Source organism: Ranitomeya variabilis, chromosome 2 (genome assembly GCF_051348905.1).
Source record: "Ranitomeya variabilis isolate aRanVar5 chromosome 2, aRanVar5.hap1, whole genome shotgun sequence".
Lineage (NCBI taxonomy): Eukaryota > Metazoa > Chordata > Amphibia > Anura > Dendrobatidae > Ranitomeya > Ranitomeya variabilis.
This window is the reverse complement of record NC_135233.1, coordinates 353,781,334-353,804,319: the sequence shown is the minus strand read 5'-3', so window position 1 is coordinate 353,804,319 and position 22,986 is coordinate 353,781,334. Positions and strand designations below refer to the sequence as shown.

At 46.2% G+C, this 22,986-nt stretch overlaps 1 protein-coding gene across 1 annotated transcript in view; it reads left to right on the top strand.

The window, feature by feature from the left end:
- The window catches only part of LOC143805876 (cytochrome P450 2A3-like), a 230,936-nt gene extending 211,484 nt beyond the window's left edge, over positions 1-19,452 (top strand). The window contains exon 9 of the mRNA XM_077285617.1: positions 19,137-19,452. Coding sequence (XP_077141732.1) covers positions 19,137-19,318 — 182 coding nt within the window. The 3' untranslated portion in view covers positions 19,319-19,452. The remainder of the gene's footprint in view (positions 1-19,136) is intronic.
- Positions 19,453-22,986: the final 3,534 nt, after the last annotated feature.

Here is a 22,986-nt window from a genome sequence, read left to right as displayed (position 1 = left end):
GCAGATGACGCCATCATAAGCATGATCATCCCACTAATGCGCCTGCTGATGCAAAGTTTGACGCACATTAAGGAGCAGGCATCTGCAGCCGAGGATGAGGGAAGCCTTGATGACAGTCAGCCATTGTCTGCTCAGGGAAATCTCCAGGACGAGGTGGCGGATGAAGAGGAGGAGGAGGACGAGGATGAAGGGGATGAATATTTATGGGAGGAGGAAGCTTCTCAGGGGGCAATAGAAACTGGTGGCGTTGCAAGGTCAGGTACAGGGTTTTTGCTTGAGACAACTGATTTTGATTTGCCAGAAAGTGCTCCTCAACCCAACACAAGCAGTGATTTGACACCTGGAACATTGGCCCACATGGCTGATTATGCCTTGCATATCCTAAAAAGGGACCCCCACATTATCAAAATTATGACCGATGACGATTACTGGTTGGCCTGCCCCCTGGATCCATGCTACAAAGGGAAATTGCAAAATATCATGCCACATGAGAACCTTGAACAAATATTGGCTACTAAACAAGCAACTCTTGTAAACCGTTTGGTTCAGGCATTCCCAGCATACAGCGCCGGTGATGGTTCTCACACGAGCTGCAGTGGGCAACATGGCAGAGGTGTTAGAGTTGCACAAATCAGAAGTGGCGTTGGACAGAGGAGTTTTATGACCAGGTTGTGGAGTGGTTTCGCAATGACTGCAGACACGACAGGTACTACTGCATCAATTCAAAGTGACAGGAGACAACATTTGTCCAGTATGGTTATGAACTATTTTTCCTCCCTTATCAATGTTCTCCCTCACACGTTATTCCCCTTTGATTACTGGGCATCTAAAATAGACACCTGGCCTGAATTGGCAGAATATGCATTACAGGAGCTTGCTTGCCCAGCTGCTAGTGTGCTATCAGAAAGAGTCTTCAGTGCTGCTGGTTCAATACTGACCGAAAACAGGACTCGTCTGGCTACGGAAAATATTGATGATCTAACATTCATTAAAATGAGCCAATCATGGATTTCTAATTATTTTGCCCCACCTTCCCCTGCTGACACGTAGCTTTCCTGTAAAAAGGTCTTGCTTTTGGACTCCTCTTACTGACTGCTCCAATTCCTCCATTTGCAGCTGCTGAATGTCCACCATAGGCCATTTTTACACCTCCCTAAATGGGCTGACTCACCCCACGGGGCCGTGGTCACCACTTGGCGCAAGCACCCGTGCGAGTGCCGTTTGCCTGGACAGGTGGGTGTGCCCACTTTTGGCCGACGGCACTGGCACAGGGTCCCTCATAGTACAATGAAGTGTCTCTGGCAGTGGTGGTGTACACCCAACGTTAGACACACCGTCGTAATATGAGGGGCACTGGGCCAGTACCGCCGCCCACGAGAGAGTGTCCCCCCCAGCTCAAACAGTGCTCTACCACTTGCAAAACTTACCTCTCACTGTTCCACCACTGTTTAGTCTGTGCTGTTAAATCCTTCAATGGCACTGCCAATACAAATTTGTTGAAATGATAGATGATAGTAAAAATATACCGGGGCCCTGCCCTCCATTTAGACCTGTGAATACTGTGCGCGAACTACCACTGTCTGCTATTTAGCAGAGGAACCCACCCCTGTACCTAGCTTTGCCACCTGTTTATTTAGGAACATTTTGTTTGCAGACATTTAGCCCACTTTACTATTTTGGCCAACTTACTGTGTCAGCCACTTCTTCCAGTTGTCCTCCACCGAATAAAGCAGTGCGGCCAGTTTACTCCTGTTACCAGTTTAGAACTGCATTGAGCCTACTTTTTTATTTTAGGCCTACTAAGTCTGTCTGCGCCCCTCCTTGCAATCGTCCTCCGCTGACCAAACCAATGCTGCCTATGTACCCTGTTGTGAATTCTGCTCTTGGGCTCCCTCCGGTGGTTATAAGTGGTAGCGCTGCTGTCTGTCTTTCACAGCAGTCATCAGGTGTGTCCACTTCGGACTGGGCTATTTAGTCTGGCTTCACCCTTTAGTCAGTGCCAGTTGTCCATTGTTCCTGGAGGATTCACATCCTTTCCTGGTCTCTCCTGCTTGCTGTGCATTTCATCAAAGATAAGTTCTGGTTTTGCTTTTTGCTGTCCACATGCTGTGGGCTTAATAGTTCAGTTCATTTTCATGTTTGTTTTGTCCAGCTTGGTCTGTGCAAGGATTTGTTCAGCCATGCTGGTATCTCTGGAGATGCAGATATACCCTCCATATCTTTAGTTAGATGTGGAGCTTTTGTATTTTTCTGTGGTGGATATTTTCTAGTATTTTAATACTGACCGCATAGTACTCTGTTCTTTTCTTTCTATCTAGCTAGTACGGCCTCCTTTGCTAAATCCTGATTTCAGTCTGCGTATGTTATTTCCCTCTCCTCTCACAGTCAATATTTGTGGGGGACTGTCTATCCTTTGGGGGGTTTCTCTGAGGCAAGATAGTTTTCCCTTTTCTTATCTCTAGGGGTATTTAGATCTCCGGCTGTGACGAGGTGTCTAGGGAGTGTTAGGTACATCCCACGGCTACTTCTAGTTGCGGTGTTAAGTTCAAGGTCTGCGGTCAGTACAGGTACCACCTTAATAATAATAATAATAATAATTTTATTTATATAGCGCCAACATATTCCGCAGCGCTTTACAACTTATAGAGGGGACTTATACAGACAACAGACATTACAGCATAACAGAAATCACAGTTCAAAACAGATACCAGGAGGAATGAGGGCCCTGCTGCTCGCAAGCTTACAATCTATGAGGAAAAGGGGAGACACAAGAGGTGGATGGTAACAATTGCTTTAGTTATTTGGACCAGCCATAGTGTAAGGCTCGGGTGTTCATGTAAAGCTGCATGAACCAGTTAACTGCCTAAGTATAAGCTATTAACTGCATAAAGTGTATGAGAACATGATGGAGGAACGTGATTATGTTGTTGTTTTTTATTAATAGGCCACACAGGGATAATTAGGTTAATGCGTTGAGGCGGTAGGCCAATCTGAACAAATGAGTTTTTAGTGCACGCTTAAAACTGTGGGGATTGGGGATTAATTGTATTAACCTAGGTAGTGCATTCCAAAGAATCGGCGCCGCACGTGTAAAGTCTTGGAGACGGGAGTGGGAGGTTCTGATTATTGAGGATGCTAACCTGAGGTCATTAGCAGAGCGGAGGGCACGGGTAGGTTGGTAGACTGAGACCAGAGAGGAGATGTAGGGTGGTGCTGAGCCATGGAGTGCTTTGTGGATGAGGGTAGTAGTTTTGTACTGGATTCTGGATTGGATGGGTAGCCAGTGTAATGACTGGCACAAGGTAGAGGCATCGGTGTAACGGTTGGCAAGGAATATGATCCTGGCAGCAGCATTCAGGACAGATTGGAGCGGGGAGAGTCTGGTAAAAGGTAGGCCAATTAGTAGAGAGTTACAATAGTCCAGACGAGAATGAATAAGTGAGACAGTAAGAGTTTTTGCAGAGTCGAAAGTAAGAAAAGGGCGAATTCTGGAAATGTTTTTGAGACTTCTCCAGAGTGTCCCCCATGCTGCTCCTAGGCCACCATATCATAACAGTACAACTGGCCAACAATGAGTTAATCGCATCTCAGAAGAAGGAAAGAAAAGTGCTGAGCCATTTTTTTTTCTGTAGTCTGTTGTGTTTTTTTTTTCCTCTTTACCTCTGGGTGGCTCAGGAGTTAGGTGCTGGCATGGATATTCAGGGATTGGTTTCTCGTGTGGATCAACTTGCTGCTAGAGTACAGGGTATTTCCGATTATATCGTTCAGACTCCGGTTTTGGAGCCTAGAATTCCAACTCCTGATTTGTTTTTTGGGGATAGGTCCAAATTTTTGAGCTTTAAAAATAACTGTAAACTGTTTTTTGCTCTGAAACCCCGTTCCTCTGGTGATTCCACCCAGCAAGTTAAAATTGTCATTTCTCTGCTGCGTGGCGACCCTCAGGATTGGGCATTTTCCCTGGAATCTGGGAATCCGGCTTTGCTTAATGTAGACACCTTTTTTCAGGTGCTAGGGTTATTGTATGAGGAACCTAATTTAGTGGATCATGCTGAGAAGACCTTGTTGGCCCTGAGTCGGGGTCAAGAAGCGGCAGAATCGTATTGCCAGAAATTTAGAAAATGGTCTGTGCTTACTAAATGGAATGAGGATGCCTTGGCGGCAATTTTCAGAAAGGGTCTTTCTGAATCCGTTAAAGATGTTATGGTGGGGTTCCCCACGACTGCTGGTTTGAGTGATTCTATGTTTCTGGCCATACAGATTGATCGGCGTTTGCGCGAGCGCAGAGTTGTGCGCACTGTGGTGTTGTCTCCCGAGCGGAGTCCTGAGCCTATGCAATGTGATAGGATTGTGTCTAGAGCTGAACGACAAGGATTCAGACATCAGAATGGGTTGTGTTTTTACTGCAGCGATTCTGCTCATGTTATTTCTGATTGCCCTAAGCGTGCAAAGAGAATCGCTAGTTCCATTACCATCAGTACTGTACAACCTAAATTTCTGTTATCTGTGACCCTGATCTGCTCATTATCGTCATTTTCTGTCATGGCATTTGTGGATTCAGGCGCCGCTTTGAACTTAATGGACTTAGAATTTGCCAGACATTGTGGTTTCCCCTTGCAGCCTTTGCAGAACCCTATTCCTTTGAGGGGAATTGATGCTACACCGTTGGCTAAAAATAAGCCTCAGTTTTGGACACAGCTGACCATGTGCATGGCGCCAGCCCATCAGGAAGATTGTCGTTTTCTGGTGTTTTATAATTTGCATGATGCTGTTGTGCTGGGTTTCCCATGGTTACGGGTGCATAATCCGGTATTAGATTGTAAATCTATGTCTGTGACTAGTTGGGGGTGTCAGGGGGTTCATGATGACGTTCCTTTGATGTCAATTTCCTCTTCCCCCTCTTCTGAAATTCCTGAGTTTTTGTCAGATTTCCAGGATGTGTTCGATGAGCCCAAGTCCAGTTCCCTTCCACCGCATAGGGACTGTGATTGTGCTATTGACTTGATTCCAGGCTGTAAGTTCCCTAAGGGTCGACTTTTCAACCTGTCTGTGCCAGAACATGCCGCTATGTGGAGTTACGTTAAGGAGTCTTTGGAGAAGGGGCATATTTGGCCATCTTCTTCAAAATTGGGAGCGGGTTTTTTTTTCGTTGCCAAGAAGGATGGTTCCTTGAGACCCTGTATTGATTATCGCCTCTTGAATAAGATCACGGTCAAATTCAAATACCCTTTGCCTCTGCTCTCTGATTTGTTTGCTAGGATTAAGGGGGCTAGTTGGTTTACTAAGATTGACCTTCGAGGGGCATATAATCTTGTTCGTATTAAACAGGGTGACGAATGGAAAACTGCATTTAATACGCCCGAAGGCCATTTTGAATACCTTGTGATGCCATTCGGGCTTTCTAATGCTCCATCTGTGTTTCAATCATTCATGCATGATATCTTTCGGAGTTATCTCAATAAATTCATGATTGTATATTTAGATGATGTTTTGATTTTTTCCGATGATTGGGAGTCTCATGTGAAACAAGTCAGGATGGTATTTCAGATCCTTCGTGATAATGCTTTGTTTGTGAAGGGGTCTAAGTGCCTCTTTGGAGTGCAGAAGGTGTCTTTTTTGGGCTTTATTTTTTCTCCCTCATCTATAGAAATGGATCCGTTTAAGGTTCAGGCCATTCATGATTGGATGCAGCCCACCTCCGTGAAGAGCCTTCAGAAATTTTTGGGCTTTGCTAATTGTTATCGCCGTTTCATTGCCAACTTCTCCAGTGTGGTTAAACCCCTGACCGATTTGACGAAGAAAGGCGCTGATGTGACAAATTGGTCCCCTGCGGCCGTTTCTGCCTTTCAGGAGCTTACATGCCGATTTACTTCTGCCCCTGTGTTGCGTCAGTCGGATGTTTCTCTTCCTTTTCAGGTTGAGGTTGACGCCTCTGAGATTGGGGCAGGAGCCGTTTTGTCTCAGAGGAATTCTGATGGTTCCTTGATGAAACCGTGTGCATTCTTTTCTCGAAAGTTTTCGCCTGTGGAACGCAATTATGATGTCGGCAATCGTGAGTTGTTGGCTATGAAGTGGGCATTTGAGGAGTGGCGACATTGGCTTGAGGGTGCCAAGCACCGTATTGTGGTCTTGACCGATCATAAAAATCTGATTTACCTCAAGTCTGCCAAACGGCTGAATCCTAGACAGGCCCGATGGTCCCTGTTTTTCTCCCATTTTGATTTTGTGGTCTCGTATCTTCCGGGTTCTAAGAATGTTAAGGCTGATGCCCTTTCTAGGAGCTTTTTGCCTGATTCTCCTGGGGTCCTTGAGCCGGTCGGTATTCTGAAGGAAGGGGTGATTCTTTCTGCCATCTCCCCTGATTTACGACGGGTTCTTCAGGAATTTCAGGCTGATAAACCTGACCGCTGTCCAGTGGGGAAACTGTTTGTTCCTGACAGATGGACTAGTAAAGTGATTTCTGAGATTCATTGTTCGGTGTTGGCTGGCCATCCTGGGATTTTTGGTACCAGAGAATTGGTTGGTAGGTCCTTTTGGTGGCCTTCTTTGTCACGGGATGTGCGTTCCTTTGTGCAGTCCTGTGGGACTTGTGCGCGGGCCAAATTTTGCTGCTCCTGCGCCAGTGGGATGCTTTTGCCTTTGCCGGTCCCTGAGAGGCCTTGGACGCATATTTCTATGGATTTTATTTCAGATCTTCCGGTTTCCTAGAGGATGTCGGTTAACTGGGTGGTTTGTGACCGGTTTTCTAAGATGGTTCATTTGGTACCTTTGCCTAAATTGCCTTCCTCTTCTGAGTTGGTTCCGTTGTTTTTTCAGCATGTGGTTCGTTTGCATGGCATTCCGGAGAATATTGTATCCGATAGAGGTTCCCAGTTTGTTTCTAGGTTTTGGCGGGCCTTTTGTGCTAGGCTGGGCATTGATTTGTCTTTTTCGTCCGCATTTCATCCTCAGACAAATGGCCAAACCGAGCGAACTAATCAGACTTTGGAAACTTATTTGAGGTGCTTTGTGTCTGCTGATCAGGATTATTGGGTGGCTTTCTTGCCATTGGCCGAGTTTGCCCTTAATAATCGGGCTAGTTCTGCCACTTTGGTTTCACCCTTCTTTTGTAATTCTGGTTTTCATCCCCGTTTTTCTTCAGGGCAGGCTGAGCCTTCTGATTGTCCCGGGGTGGACTCTGTGGTTGACAGGTTGCAGCAAATTTGGGCTCATGTGGTGGACAATTTGGTATTGTCTCAGGAGGAGGCTCAGCGTTTTGCTAACCGTCGTCGGTGTGTTGGTTCCCGGCTTCAGGTTGGAGATCTGGTCTGGTTGTCCTCCCGTCATGTTCCTATGAAGGTTTCTTCCCCTAAGTTCAAGCCTCGGTTTATTGGTCCTTATAGGATTTCTGAGATTATCAATCCTGTGTCTTTTCGTTTGGCCCTTCCAGCCTCTTTTTCCATCCATAATGTTTTTCATAGATCTTTGTTGCGGAAATATGTGGTGCCCGTGGTTCCCTCTGTTGATCCTCCTGCCCCGGTGTTGATTGATGGAGAGTTGGAGTATGTGGTGGAGAAGATCTTGGATTCTCGTGTTTCAAGGCGGAGGCTTCAGTATCTTGTCAAGTGGAAGGGTTATGGCCAGGAGGATAGTTCTTGAGTTGTTGCCTCCGATGTTCATGCTGACAATTTGGTTCGTGCCTTCCATTTGGCTCGTCCTGATTGGCCTGGGGGCTCCGGTGAGGGTTCGGTGACCCCTCCCCAAGGGGGGGGTACTGTTGTGAATTCTGCTCTTGGGCTCCCTCCGGTGGTTATAAGTGGTAGCGCTGCTGTCTGTCTTTCACAGCAGTCATCAGTTGTGTCCACTTCGGACTGGGCTATTTAGTCTGGCTTCACCCTTTAGTCAGTGCCAGTTGTCCATTGTTCCTGGAGGATTCACATCCTTTCCTGGTCTCTCCTGCTTGCTGTGCATTTCATCAAAGATAAGTTCTGGTTTTGCTTTTTGCTATCCACATGCTGTGGGCTTAATAGTTCAGTTCATTTTCATGTTTGTTTTGTCCAGCTTGGTCTGTGCAAGGATTTGTTCAGCCATGCTGGTATCTCTGGAGATGCAGATATACCCTCCATATCTTTAGTTAGATGTGGAGCTTTTGTATTTTTCTGTGGTGGATATTTTCTAGTATTTTAATACTGACCGCATAGTACTCTGTTCTTTCCTTTCTATCTAGCTAGTACGGCCTCCTTTGCTAAATCCTGATTTTAATCTGCGTATGTTAATTCCCTCTCCTCTCACAGTCAATATTTGTGGGGGGCAGTCTATCCTTTGGGGGTTTTCTCTGAGGCAAGATAGTTTTCCCTTTTCTTATCTCTAGGGGTATTTAGATCTCCGGCTGTGACGAGGTGTCTAGGGAGTGTTAGGTACATCCCACAGCTACTTCTAGTTGCGGTGTTAAGTTCAGGGTCTGCGGTCAGAACAGGTACCACCTTCTCCAGAGTGTCCCCCATGCTGCTCCTAGGCCACCATATCATAACAGTACCCCTGTAACCCATTTTAAACTGCCTTGAGCCTACTTTTCTATTTTAGGCCTAGAAAGTCTGCGCCACTCCTTGCAATCGTCCTCCGCTGACCAAGCTAATGCTGCCTGTGTACCCCTGTAACCCATTTTAAACTGCCTTGAGCCTACTTTTCTATTTTAGGCCTAGTAAGTCTGCGCCACTTCTTGCAATCATCCTCCGCTGACCAAACCAATCCTGCCTGTGTACCCCTGTAATCCATTTTAAACTGCCTTGAGCCTACTTTTCTATTTTAGGCCTAGTAAGTCTACACCACTCCTTGCAATCGTCCTCCGCTGACCAAACCAATGCTGCCTGTGTACCCCTGTAACCCATTTTAAACTGCCTTGAGCCTAATTTTCTATTTTAGGCCTAGTAAGTCTGCGCCACTCCTTGCAATCGTCCTCCGCTGACCAAACCAATGCTGCCAGTGTACCCCTGTAACCCATTTTAAACTGCATCGAGCCTACTTTATTATAGGCCTACTACCTGTGTCTGTCTGCGCCACTCAATACAGCTGTCCTCCACTGAACATATCTGAGCTTCAATCTTCAGGCTTTCGGCCTATAGGAAATTTTAAACTGCATTTGGCCTACTAGTTTAGTTGGGCCCTACTAACGGTGTCTGCCGCTCCTTGGTGTTGTCCTCCACTGAACAAAGCTGAGCTTCAATCTTCAGGCTTTCGGCCTATAGGGAATTTTAAACTGCATTTGGCCTACTAGTTTGGTTGGGCCCTACTAATGGTGTCTGCCGGTCCTTGATGTTGTCCTCCACTGAACAAAGCTGAGCTTCAATCTTCAGGCTTTCGGCCTATAGGAAATTTTAAACTGCATTTGGCCTACTAGTTTGGTTGGGCCCTACTAACGGTGTCTGCCGCTCCTTGGTGTTCTCTTCCATTGAAAAAAGCTGAGCTTCAATCTTCAGGCTTTCGGCCCATAGGAAATTTTAAACTGCATTTGGCCTCCTAGTTTGGTTGGGCCCTACTAACGGTGTCTGCTGCTCCTTGGTGTTCTCTGTTATGACCCCAGTGGACAGGGTCTCAGAGGAACGTGTAAGTCTGCGAGATTCAAAAATCCAGCTCATAGGGCTGTGGTAACTGGGTTGACCAAATAGCTACTCCTAACGCCAACACTAGAAGTAGCCGGGGATCATGCCTACGGTGATCGCTAGATGACTCGCGCCAGCCGGAGAATCTAACTACCCCTAGGAGAAGAAAACAAAGACCTCTCTTGCCTCCAGAGAAAGGGACCCCAAAGCAAGATACAAGCCCCCCACAAATAATAACGGTGAGGTAAGAGGAAATGACAAACACAGAAATGAACCAGGTTCAGCAAAGAGAGGCCAGCTTACTAATAGCAGAATATAGCAAGATAACTTATCTGGTCAACAAAAACCCTATAAAAATCCACGCTGGAGATTCAAGAACCCCCGAACCGTCTAACGGTCCGGGGGGAGAACACCAGCCCCCTAGAGCTTCCAACAAAGGTCAGGATACAGATTGGAACAAGCTGGACAAAAATACCAAACAAAACAAAAGCAAAAAGCAAGGAAGCAGACTTAGCTTGAAATACAGGAACCCGGATAATAGGACAAGAGCACAACAGATTAGCTCTGATTTCAACGATGCCAGGCATTGAACTGAAGGTCCAGGGAGCTTATATAGCAACGCCCCTGAACTAACGGCCCAGGTGAGGATATAGGAAAAGACAGAAGCTCCAGAGTCAAATCACTAATGACCACTAGAGGGAGCAAAAAGCAAAATCACAACAGTACCCCCCCCCTTAGTGAGGGGTCACCGAACCCTCACCACGACCACCAGGGCGATCAGGACGAGCGGCGTGAAAGGCACGAACTAAATCGGCCGCATGAACATCAGAGGCGACCACCCAGGAATTATCTTCCTGACCATAGCCCTTCCACTTGACCAGGTACTGAAGCCTCCGCCTGGAGAGACGAGAATCCAAGATCTTCTCCACCACGTACTCCAACTCGCCCTCAACCAACACCGGAGCAGGAGGCTCAGCAGAAGGAACCACAGGCACAACGTACCGCCGCAACAAGGACCTATGAAACACGTTGTGGATAGCAAACGACACAGGAAGATCCAGGCGAAAGGATACAGGATTAAGGATTTCCAATATCTTGTAAGGACCAATAAAACGAGGTTTAAATTTGGGAGAGGAAACCTTCATAGGAACAAAGCGGGAAGAAAGCCACACCAAATCCCCAACACGTAGTCGGAGACCCACACCGCGGCGGCGGTTGGCAAAGCGCTGAGCCCTCTCCTGTGACAACTTCAAGTTGTCCACCACAAGATTCCAGATCCGCTGCAACCTATCCACCACAGAATCCACCCCAGGGCAGTCAGAAGGTTCCACATGACCCGAAGAAAAACGAGGGTGGAAACCAGAGTTGCAGAAAAACGGCGAAACCAAGGTGGCGGAACTAGCCCGATTATTAAGGGCAAACTCAGCCAACGGCAAGAAGGTCACCCAATCGTCCTGATCAGCAGAGACAAAACACCTCAAATAAGCCTCCAAAGTCTGATTAGTTCGCTCCGTCTGTCCATTAGTCTGAGGATGGAAAGCAGACAAAAACGACAAGTCAATGCCCATCCTACTACAAAAGGATCGCCAGAATCTGGAAACGAACTGGGATCCTCTGTCTGACACAATATTCTCAGGGATGCCGTGCAAACGAACCACGTTCTGGAAAAACACAGGAACCAGATCGGAAGAGGAAGGCAGCTTAGGCAAAGGAACCAAATGGACCATCTTGGAGAAGCGATCACATATCACACAGATAACAGACATGCCTTGAGACACCGGAAGATCAGAAATGAAATCCATGGAGATATGTGTCCAAGGTCTCTTAGGGACAGGCAAGGGCAAGAGCAACCCGCTGGCACAAGAACAGCAAGGCTTAGCTCGAGCACAAGTCCCACAGGACTGTACAAATGACCGCACATCCCTAGACAAGGAAGGCCACCAAAAGGATCTGGCCACCAGATCTCTGGTGCCAAAAATTCCTGGGTGACCTGCCAACACCGAGGAATGAACCTCGGAAATGACTCTGCTGGTCCACTTATCAGGCACAAACAGTCTGTCAGGTGGACAAGAATCAGGCCTATCAGCCTGAAATCTCTGCAACACACGTCGCAGATCTGGAGAAATAGCTCACAAGATAATACCATCCTTAAGAATACCAACAGGTTCAGCGACTCCAGGAGCATCAGGCACAAAGCTCCTGGAAAGAGCATCGGCCTTCACATTTTTTGAACCTGGTACATACGAGACAACAAAGTCAAAATGGGAGAAAAACAATGACCAGCGGGCCTGTCTAGGATTCAGGCGTTTAGCAGACTCGAGATACATCAGATTTTTGTGATCAGTCAAGACCACCACACGATGCTTAGCACCCTCGAGCCAATGACGCCACTCCTCAAATGCCCATTTCATGGCCAACAACTCCCGATTGCCCACATCATAATTTCGCTCGGCAGGCGAAAACTTCCTAGAGAAAAAGGCACAAGGTTTCATAACAGAGCAACCAGGGCCTCTCTGCGACAAAACGGCCCCTGCCCCAATCTCCGAAGCATCCACCTCAACCTGAAAGGGAAGTGAGACGTCAGGCTGGCACAAAACAGGCGCCGAAGTAAACCGGCGTTTCAACTCCTGGAAAGCCTCCACGGCAGCAGGAGCCCAATTAACCACATCGGAGCCCTTCTTGGTCATATCCGTCAAAGGTTTCACAATGCTAGAAAAGTTAGCGATAAAACGACGGTAGAAGTTAGCGAAACCCAAGAACTTCTGAAGACTCTTAACTGACGAGGGCTGAGTCCAATCAAGAATAGCTCGGACCTTGACTGGGTCCATCTCCACAGCAGAAGGGGAAAAAATGAACCCCAAAAAGGGAACCTTCTGTACACCAAAAAGACACTTTGAGCCCTTGACAAACAAAGAATTTTCACGCAAAATTTTAAAGACCATCCTGACCTGCTCCACATGCGAGTCCCAATTATCAGAAAAAACCAGAATATCATCCAGATAAACGATCAAAAATTTATCCAGATAGTTCCGGAAAATGTCATGCTTAAAGGACTGAAAAACTGAAGGGGCATTAGAGAGCCCAAAAGGCATCACCAAGTACTCAAAATGACCTTCGGGCGTATTGAATGCGGTTTTCCATTCATCCCCTTGCTTAATGCGCACAAGGTTGTACGCACCACGAAGGTCTATCTTGGTAAACCACTTGGCACCTTTAATCCGGGCAAACAAGTCAGACAACAGCGGCAAAGGATACTGAAATTTGACAGTGATCTTATTTAAAAGCCGATAGTCAATACAAGGCCTCAAAGATCCGTCCTTTTTAGCCACAAAAAAGAATCCCGCACCAAGAGGGGAAGAAGACGGACGGATGTGTCCTTTCTCCAGAGACTCCTTGATATATGAACGCATAGCGGTATGTTCAGGTATCGACAGATTAAACAGTCTTCCCTTAGGAAATGTACTGCCTGGAATCAAATCTATTGCACAGTCACATTCCCTATGAGGAGGCAATGCACTGGACCTGGACTCGCTAAAGACATCCTGATAATCAGACAAATACTCAGGAACTTCCGAAGGCGTAGAAGAAGCAATAGACACAGGCAGGGAATCCTCATGAATACCACGACAGCCCCAACTAGACACTGACATAGCGTTCCAGTCAAGGACTGGATTATGGGTCTGTAACCATGGCAACCCCAAAACAACCAAATCATGCATTTTATGTAGAACGAGAAAACGTATCACCTCGCGGTGTTCAGGAGTCATGCACATGGTAACCTGTGTCCAATACTGCGGTTTATTTTCTGCTAATGGCGTAGCATCAATACCCCTAAGAGGGATAGGATTTTCTAATGGTTCAAGAATAAAACCACAGCGCTTAGCAAATGAGAGATCCATAAGACTCAGGGCAGCACCTGAATCTACAAACGCCATGACAGGATAAGATGACAGTGAGCAAATCAAAGTTACAGACAGAATAAACTTAGGATGCAAATTACCAACGGTGACAGGACTAACAACCTTAGATATACGTTTAGAGCATGCTGAGATAACATGTGTAGAATCACCACAGTAGTAGCACAAGCCATTCTGGCGTCTATGAATTTTCCTCTCATTTCTAGTCAGGATTCTATCACATTGCATCAAATCAGGTGTCCGTTCAGACAACACCATGAGGGAATTTGCGGTTTTTCTATCACATTGCATCACATCAGGTGTCTGTTCAGACAACAACATGAGGGAATTTGCGGTTTTGCGCTCCCGCAACCGCCGGTCAATTTGAATAGCCAGGGACATGGTATCATTCAGACCTGTGGGAATGGGAAAACCCACCATAACATTCTTAATGGCCTCAGAAAGGCCATTTCTAAAATTAGCGGCCAGTGCACACTCGTTCCAATGTGTCAGCACGGACCATTTCCGAAATTTTTGGCAATACACCTCAGCCTCGTCCTGGCCCTGAGACATAGCCAGCAAGGCTTTCTCTGCCTGAATCTCAAGATTGGGTTCCTCATAAAGTAAACCGAGCGCCAGAAAAAACGCATCAATATCAGCCAATGCCGGATCTCCTGGCGCCAACGAAAAAGCCCAATCTTGAGGGTCACCCCGTAAGAATGAAATAACAATTTTTACTTGTTGAGCAGAGTCTCCAGACGAACAAGGTTTCAGGGACAAAAACAATTTACAATTATTCCTGAAATTCCTAAACTTAAATCGGTCTCCTGAAAACAGTTCAGGAATCGGAATCTTGGGTTCAGACCTAGGATTTCTGGTAACATAATCTTGTATACCCTGCACACGAGCGGCAAGCTGGTCCACACTTGTAATCAAGGTCTGGACATTCATGTCTGCAGCAAGCTTAAGCCACTCTGAGGTAAAGGGGAAAAGAAAAAAAAAAAAAAAAAAATGAGAGAGGGAAAAAAAAAACTCAACATTTTCTTTCTTATAATCCCACTTCTGCAATGCATTAAACATTTAATACTGGCCTGGCATATTGTTATGACCCCAGTGGACAGGGTCTCAGAGGAACGTGTAAGTCTGCGAGATTCAAAAATCCAGCTCATAGGGCTGTGGTAACTGGGTTGACCAAATAGCTACTCCTAACGCCAACACTAGAAGTAGCCGGGGATCATGCCTACGGTGATCGCTAGATGACTCGCGCCAGCCGGAGAATCTAACTACCCCTAGGAGAAGAAAACAAAGACCTCTCTTGCCTCCAGAGAAAGGGACCCCAAAGCAAGATACAAGCCCCCCACAAATAATAACGGTGAGGTAAGAGGAAATGACAAACACAGAAATGAACCAGGTTCAGCAAAGAGAGGCCAGCTTACTAATAGCAGAATATAGCAAGATAACTTATCTGGTCAACAAAAACCCTATAAAAATCCACGCTGGAGATTCAAGAACCCCCGAACCGTCTAACGGTCCGGGGGGAGAACACCAGCCCCCTAGAGCTTCCAACAAAGGTCAGGATACAGATTGGAACAAGCTGGACAAAAATACCAAACAAAACAAAAGCAAAAAGCAAGGAAGCAGACTTAGCTTGAAATACAGGAACCCGGATAATAGGACAAGAGCACAACAGATTAGCTCTGATTTCAACGATGCCAGGCATTGAACTGAAGGTCCAGGGAGCTTATATAGCAACGCCCCTGAACTAACGGCCCAGGTGAGGATATAGGAAAAGACAGAAGCTCCAGAGTCAAATCACTAATGACCACTAGAGGGAGCAAAAAGCAAAATCACAACAGTTCTCCTCCACTGAACAAAGCTGAGCTTCAATCTTCAGGCTTTCGGCCTATAGGAAATTTTGAACTGCATTTGGCCTACTAGTTTGGTTGGGCCCTACTAACGGTGTCTGTCGCTCTTTGGTGTTCTCCTCCACTGAACAAAGCTGAGCTTCAATTTTCAGGCTTTCGGCCTAGATCAGATATTAAACTGCATTTGGCCTACTTGTTTGGTTGGGTCCTACTAACGGTGTCTGCCGCTCCTTGCTTTTCTCCTCCACTGTACAAAGCAGTGCCGCCTGTTTACTCCTGTTACCAATTTTGAACTTCATTTGGCCCACTTTATTTTTGGGCCTACTCACTGTGACTGCCACTCATTACAGTTGTCCTCCACTGAACAAGGCAATGCCACCTGGTTAGTCCTGTTACCAATTTTGAACTGCATTTAGCCTAGTTACTTGTTTGGGCCTACTCACTGTGTCAGCCTCTCATTACATTTGTCCTCCACTGAACAAAGCAATGCCGCCTGTTAAGTCATGTTATCAATTTTGAACTGCATTTAGCCTACTTTATTCTTTAGGGCTATATCTGTGTTTCCTCCTCATCCTGCCCATTGCCCAGCCACTGCTAGATGAGTCTGCTGGTACATTGACCCAGACCACTACATTCCCCTTGCACTCTACACAGCCAGAATCTGACCCCCTGCTGAAACTCTGGTTCCCCTTCCCGCATACTATACCACCTTAAACGGGGACAAAGAGAAAAATGCAGATGAAAGTGCAGGTTCCTTCATCAGGTGAGGGGCATATTTGTTGGCTACGTCACTGGCACAGGGCCCCTCATAGTATGCAAAAGCGTCTCTGCCGGTGGGATGCACCCCCGCTGTCAAACACCGACGTACTTTGAGGAGCCCTGTGCCAGTGCCAATGCGAGTGTGCCCCCCCTGCTTGCTCAGGATCACAGCACTCGCAAAGTTGAAATACTGACCTCTCCCTGCTCCACTGCCGTGATGTATTCCGCGTTTCCTGGGCCCACGAAAATCTTGAGCCATTCCTACCCCCCTACCCCCCCCCCACAACTTTAGCCAAATGACCCCCAATTTTCAATGCCTAACTATTATTATAAGGTAAATTAAGATTGACAAGCTTAAGTAACAAGAATTGATGTTTTTGGCATTAAAATGGGCACTGTAGGCGTTTTCCTGTCCTCCACTCACTGCCGACTTTGCTTCCCCATTGACTTACATTGGGTTTCGTGTTTCGGTCGATCCCCGACGGGTGACAACTCTGAGGACTGGAGTATTTGTGATGTTGAAGTTGACATGGAGGAGAGCCCACTTGAACGAGCACTTGATATCCGTTCAAGCACCTGCTGTTTTTGTGCCTCATCTGGAATTTTTGGCGATGCTCGTAGCAATGGTCGTAAGAAAGGGATCATATCAGATTGTCCACAAAAAGAAGTAGACATCTTACTTTGGCTGGAACCACCTACCCCACGGACACAACATTTTTTTTCCCTTGCCAACACGCCTATTCCCCTTTCCACCAGCAGCAGGCCTTGTGCCACTCATTTTGGTGCTTAACTAATTGACAACTCTGTATCTGTAGTTGTTGGCACAACTACCGATGGATGAAAACCGAGCAGAACTGAGTGGCCATACTGTGGTACTAGGCCCAAAAGGATTTACTGGGTTAGATGCAGTAAAAATGTAGATACACAGGCGGTGTAGTTAGCTTCACAGGTGGGCTACTCCGCTGACGTGCAGACACTGCTCCTAGGCCCAAAACTGTTTACTGGGTTAGATGCAGTAAAAATTTAGATACACAGGCGCGCAGAAACTGCTCCTAGGCCCAAAACTATTTACTGGGTTAGATGCAGTAAAAATTTAGATACACAGGCGTGCAGACACTGCTCCTAGGACCAAAACTATTTACTGGGTTAGATGCAGTAAAAATTTAGATACACAGGCGTGCAGACACTGCTCCTAGGCCCAAAACTGTTTTCTGGGTTAGATGCAGTAAAAATTTAGATACACAGGCGTGCAGACACTGCTCCTAGGCCCAAAACTATTTACTGGGTTAGATGCAGTAAAAATTTAGATACACAGGCGTGCAGACACTGCTCCTAGGCCCAAAACTGTTTTCTGGGTTAGATGCAGTAAAAATTTAGATACACAGGCGGTGTAGTTAGCTTAACAGGCGGGCTACTCCGCTGACGTGCAGACACTGATCCTAGGCCCAAAACTGTTTCCTGGGTTAGATGCAGTAAAAATTTAGATACACAGGCATGCAGACACTGCTCCTAGGCCCAAAACTATTTACTGGGTTAGATGCAGTAAAAATTTAGATACACAGGCGTGCAGACACTGCTCCTAGGCCCAAAACTGTTTTCTGTATAAGATGCAGTAAAAATTTTGATACACATGCGTGCAGACATTGCTCCTAGGCCCAAAACTATTTACTGGGTTAGATGCAGTAAAAATTTAGATACACAGGCAGTGTAGCTAGCTTCACAGGCGGGCTACTCAGATGACTATCAGACAATGCTCCTAGGCCCAAAAGGATTGGCTGAGCTAGATTACACCAAATGCTGTGACAAACACTTGCACAGCACTGGCACAGACCTGCCTGGCAAAAAGTGCTAGGAACTGCTGTAACCTACCATGAAAAGGGCTGATATTACAACTAGTCCCGACTCCCTAAACCTATCTCTCTGTAAATTCGCTCCCAAAAAAGACTCTTTGACTGTATAACGCCCACAGCAGCAGCGGTGCTGTCTAACACTAAGTTGCAGCAGTGAGGAAATGGTGGCGACGGCGCAAATGGCTAGTTCTTATAGGGCATGGACATGTGACATATACAGCCAATGACACATGCCCTTGCTTGTGTGCATCACATGCACATTGCTGTGTGTGTGCGCACTGCTGATAGGCTGAGAGACTGCACCACCCCACTGTAAATGCGGGAAAGAAAAAAAATGGAGATCGGCATTATTTCAGCACAGATCTATCCCCCGCCCCCCGCCCACTATACACTGAAACAGTCCATTAACAATGATAAACAGTTTTAATGTGCAAATCAAGTTAGGCTTTTGGTGAACGAACAGTTATCGAACAGAAACTGGAACAGCCAAATTTTAAGCAAATTGTTCGAGTTCGACGAATGACTCGAACACCGTCCAAAACAGCTTGAATTGGAAATTGGCGAACAGTTCGACTCGAACACTGCTCATCTCTAATCAGGAGTATACAACTATCCAGTGTAAACAAAAACCGTGTGCACTGCTCAATAGGATGGTGCCCAGGTAGGTTCCAAAACCATAGTGATACATATAAGAAAAACCTGGCACTCAACTTTTATAAAGATGCTTATTTAATAGGTCCAAGCGGAGGTACAGTAACAGCAATGCAGAGACAAGCAGTGGACTCCGCGTCTGCAGTGCCACAGCAGGCTACTTATACCACAATCTATCTATCAGTGACAATACTCACGCCACCTGTAATCACTCTATGGAACTGATGAAGGTCAGACACTTATGACCGAAACATTTTGCATTGCTGTTACTGTACCTCCGCTTGGACCTATTAAATAAGCATCTTTATAAAAGTTGAGTGCCAGGTTTTTCTTATATGTATACAACTATCCAGACATAGGTAATCAAAGAAAAAAAACAGCCTCAATAGCTCTAAAAAATGTATTTAGTAATGTTTAAATTTAGTTTTTTGTTGTTTTTTTGCACTGTCACATTTTTAGCCTTTACTTATGAGATCTAAAACTGTTTAGGTGTACATACAGCAAGTTGTTGATTTATGCAACTATTCCTTTACCTTCCAGGAAAACGCATCTGTCTGGGGGAAAATCTTGCAAGGATGGAGCTCTTCCTGTTTTTCACAACCATTCTACAGAACTTTAGCCTCCGGTCACCTGTGGACATAAATGAACTAGACTTGACACCTACAATAAGTGGGTTTGGACATTATCCTCAATATTACGAGTTGGCCTTCATCCCTCATTGATTGATTCCAAACTTTTTTTAATTTTATTACATCTATTTCTACTTTTGGCATTTCCAAGTTCCAAATAAATAATAATCAAATTATTAATGCTTAAAGTTACCAGTCTTTATTGGAAATAGTTTTTCTTTAACTCTAAAAAATAAAAAAAAAATTCTTAAATTTGTGTCAATGCACATAAATCAGTGTCTGATCAAAGAACTAGGTCAAGATTTATCTCATGCCAAAAATGTAGGCCTCATCCACAAGGACAAACTACACATCTGTTTTGCATATTTCCATAATACAAACCCAAGGTTTGCCATCAGGGCATTACTGTCCTTTCTGGCGTATGGGGCTTGGGAAGAAAAGAGGCCCAGTTTGGGCCCCCCTCCTAACTGGGCCCTAGAAGCAGGATTCAGCCGTTTACTCACTAACTCAAAATGCGTCCTCAGACACACATAGAATTAAAATTTATTGCCATGCACTGGCACGGTATGGTATCCATAAGTCTGGGGTGCCCAGTACCAGCGCTGGCACTGGACCCCCTCTCCAATATTCACCTCTCCTCATAGCCTGTAGCTCTGGTCTCTCCCGCATCTTTTGACTATGATGTCTCACAGCAGTGGGCACAATTACATCACTACAGGGTGCTGTCTGTGCTGAGCAGCACTGAGAGTCAGAAGGCGCTAAGGTATAAGAACAGCGGCCAGCTGGAAATGCGAGAGGTGAGTATTTGATTTTTTTTATTGTATGGAGGATTATATGGACCTCATACTGTATGCAGCAATTTATGGGGCCATTATACTGTATGGAACAATAAATTGGGCCATTATACTGTATGGAGCAATATATGGGGTCTGTCACGATCAGCTGCAGCAGCAGATGCGGCCCAGCCAAAAGACGCCCCCAAGACGACCAACCTCAGAAGGCGTGGGGCACGTGTCCCCCGGGGACGCAATACGGACCCTTTGTACCACAGAGGGGGACCTGGGCCTACCAGAACTAGGGGAGGGCAGAGACCGGGGTTCTGTGGCAGCTGAGCATGTGGACAAGTTAAGAGACACGTAGGACTTGATTACACCACACAACTTCAGGTATAGAGAAAGTAAAGTTTACTAAAGTAAAGTCACACAGTACATAAACAAAACATGACAATGTCAGGCTCCCGATTCCACACCTCCAGAAGGGTACCACCCAGTGGACTGCAAGGCACCTATGGATCACCGAGGCACACATAGGCGGGACATAAGGACCCAGGAAGGACATCAGGGTACACGAGGACATCAGGACACAAGCAAGACATCCGGGTACAGACAGGACATCAGGACTCAGGAATACTGGATAGACATCTGGGACACTGGCGTGGCAGCCCAAGTCATCAGCTGGGACACTGGAATGGCAGCCCAGTTCATAAATTACATCAGGACATCAAACACAAGAAGGACATCAGGGAACACGAGGTCAACAGGATGCAGGTAAGACATCAGGACACATGAGAACAACAGGACATCAGGGTCCATGAGGTCATCAGGACACAGGCAGGAAATCAGGGTACAGACAGGACATCAGGACATCTGGACCCAGGGTCACCGGTAGACATCAAACAGGAGTCGTTTGGTTACGGACATCCAACACGACCTACAGGCACCACCAGTCATCAGGCTCCAAGCTCCAGGCAGCGGTCATCAGGTTCCAGACTGCGGTCGTCAGGCTCCGGGCATCAGACCTAGGAAGGAACTCAAGCGTGATGGTGCAAGCACCACCATACTGGACGTGAGCCAGACGGGGTTAAAACCGCATGGTAGTCAGAGCACAGAGTAGTAGATGCTCAGCAGAAACACCGGTTTCAAGAGACTCAAAATCACTGGGTGCGAGGCTCCAGATGCAGAGGGATTCCAGGGACATAATCAAAGCAGACACAGTTCAGACAGATTCAGGTACAGGACAGGTACAGGATCAAGGATTCGGACCTGGATATGCCGCCTCCAGGACAGGCACCAGAACAGGACAAAACAGGAATCAAGGCAAGGACTTTGGTACCAAAACATAGAAAGGAGAGGTGCAGGAACACAAACATACATAGCAAAGTTCAGGAGCTTTGTGAGTAGCTCAGGCCCCGCCCATAGGGCAGGGGAACTTGACATAGGAGTTGCCCCTCAGCAATTGGCTGGGGACAGCATTTCAAGTACACACCCTAACCCTGATAAAAGCAGGGGAGGTGTGGCCGTGCACACCCTTAAGCACAAACAGAAACCATTACAGCACAATCAGTGCAGGAACTGAGGCTCAGGGCACCAGGCTGTGACTGCAAGCACTGACCCACGTGGAAAGTAATGAACCAGCTGCAAGTGACCTCACAACCGTGGACAGCTTCCACAGCAGCAACCAGGAACCGCACATGTGGATGGTCAAGCAGAAAAGACCTAACCACCATGTACAGCTGCGCAGCAGAGCAGGGAACTGAGAAGGCTCCATTCAGGTAATAGCCATCAGTATCCCAGCTCAAATTAGGGGGAAAAAGAGTAAAGGGTTAAAGCAAACATATGCATTGTCATGCCGAAAACCAGAAACAGACAGAATGGCATGACAGGGTCCTTATACAATATGGAGCAATATATGCGGTCATTGTACAGTATGGAGCATTATATGGGGGAATTATACTGTATGGAGCTATATATGGGGCCATTATACTGTATGTACAGAAATATATAGGGCCCATTATACTATATTGATCAATATATGGGGTCCATTATACTGCATGGAGCAATATATGGGTATCATAATACTGTATGGAGCAATATATAGGGCCCAATATACTGTGTGGAGCATTATGTGGGGGCCATTATAAATTGAATGGAGCAATATACAGTGGGGCAAAAAAGTATTTAGTCAGTCAGCAATAGTGCAAGTTCCACCACTTAAAAAGATGAGAGGCATCTGTAATTTACATCATAGGTAGACCTCAACTATGGGAGACAAACTGAGAAAAAAAAATCCAGAAAATCACATTGTCTGTTTTTTTATCATTTTATTTGCATTTTATGGTGGAAAATAAGTATTTGGTCAGAAACAAAATTTCATCTCAATACTTTGTAATATATCCTTTGCTGGCAATGACAGAGGTCAAACGTTTTCTGTAAGTCTTCACAAGGTTGCCACACACTGTTGTTGTTATTTTGGCCCATTCCTCCATGCAGATCTCCTCTAGAGCAGTGATGTTTTTGGCTTTTCGCTTGGCAACACGGACTTTCAACTCCCATCGGCTTACACGATGACACAGACGAAGTTGCACACGAGATAGAAGAGGAGGACACAGATGACCCCAGTTGTTGACGCCGATTGGCAGCCATTGGGGGAACAGGGTGCAGGCGGCAGTAGTTCTGAAGCGGAGGAGGAGGAGCCGCAGCAGGCATCAACATCACAACAGGTTCCATCTGCCGGGCCCGTATCTGGCCAAAAACGCGTGGCAAAACCAAAACCAGTTGGAGGACAGCGTGGCCATCCGGTTAAAGAAGCTCAGTCTGCAATGCCTGAAAAGGTATCCGATAGTAGAAAGAGTGCAGTCTGGCATTTTTTTAAACATCCAAATGATCAGCGCAAAGTCATCTGTCAAAAATGTTCAACTACCTTAAGCAGAGGTCATAATCTAAAAAGTCTAAATACAAGTTGCATGCATAGGCATTTATCCA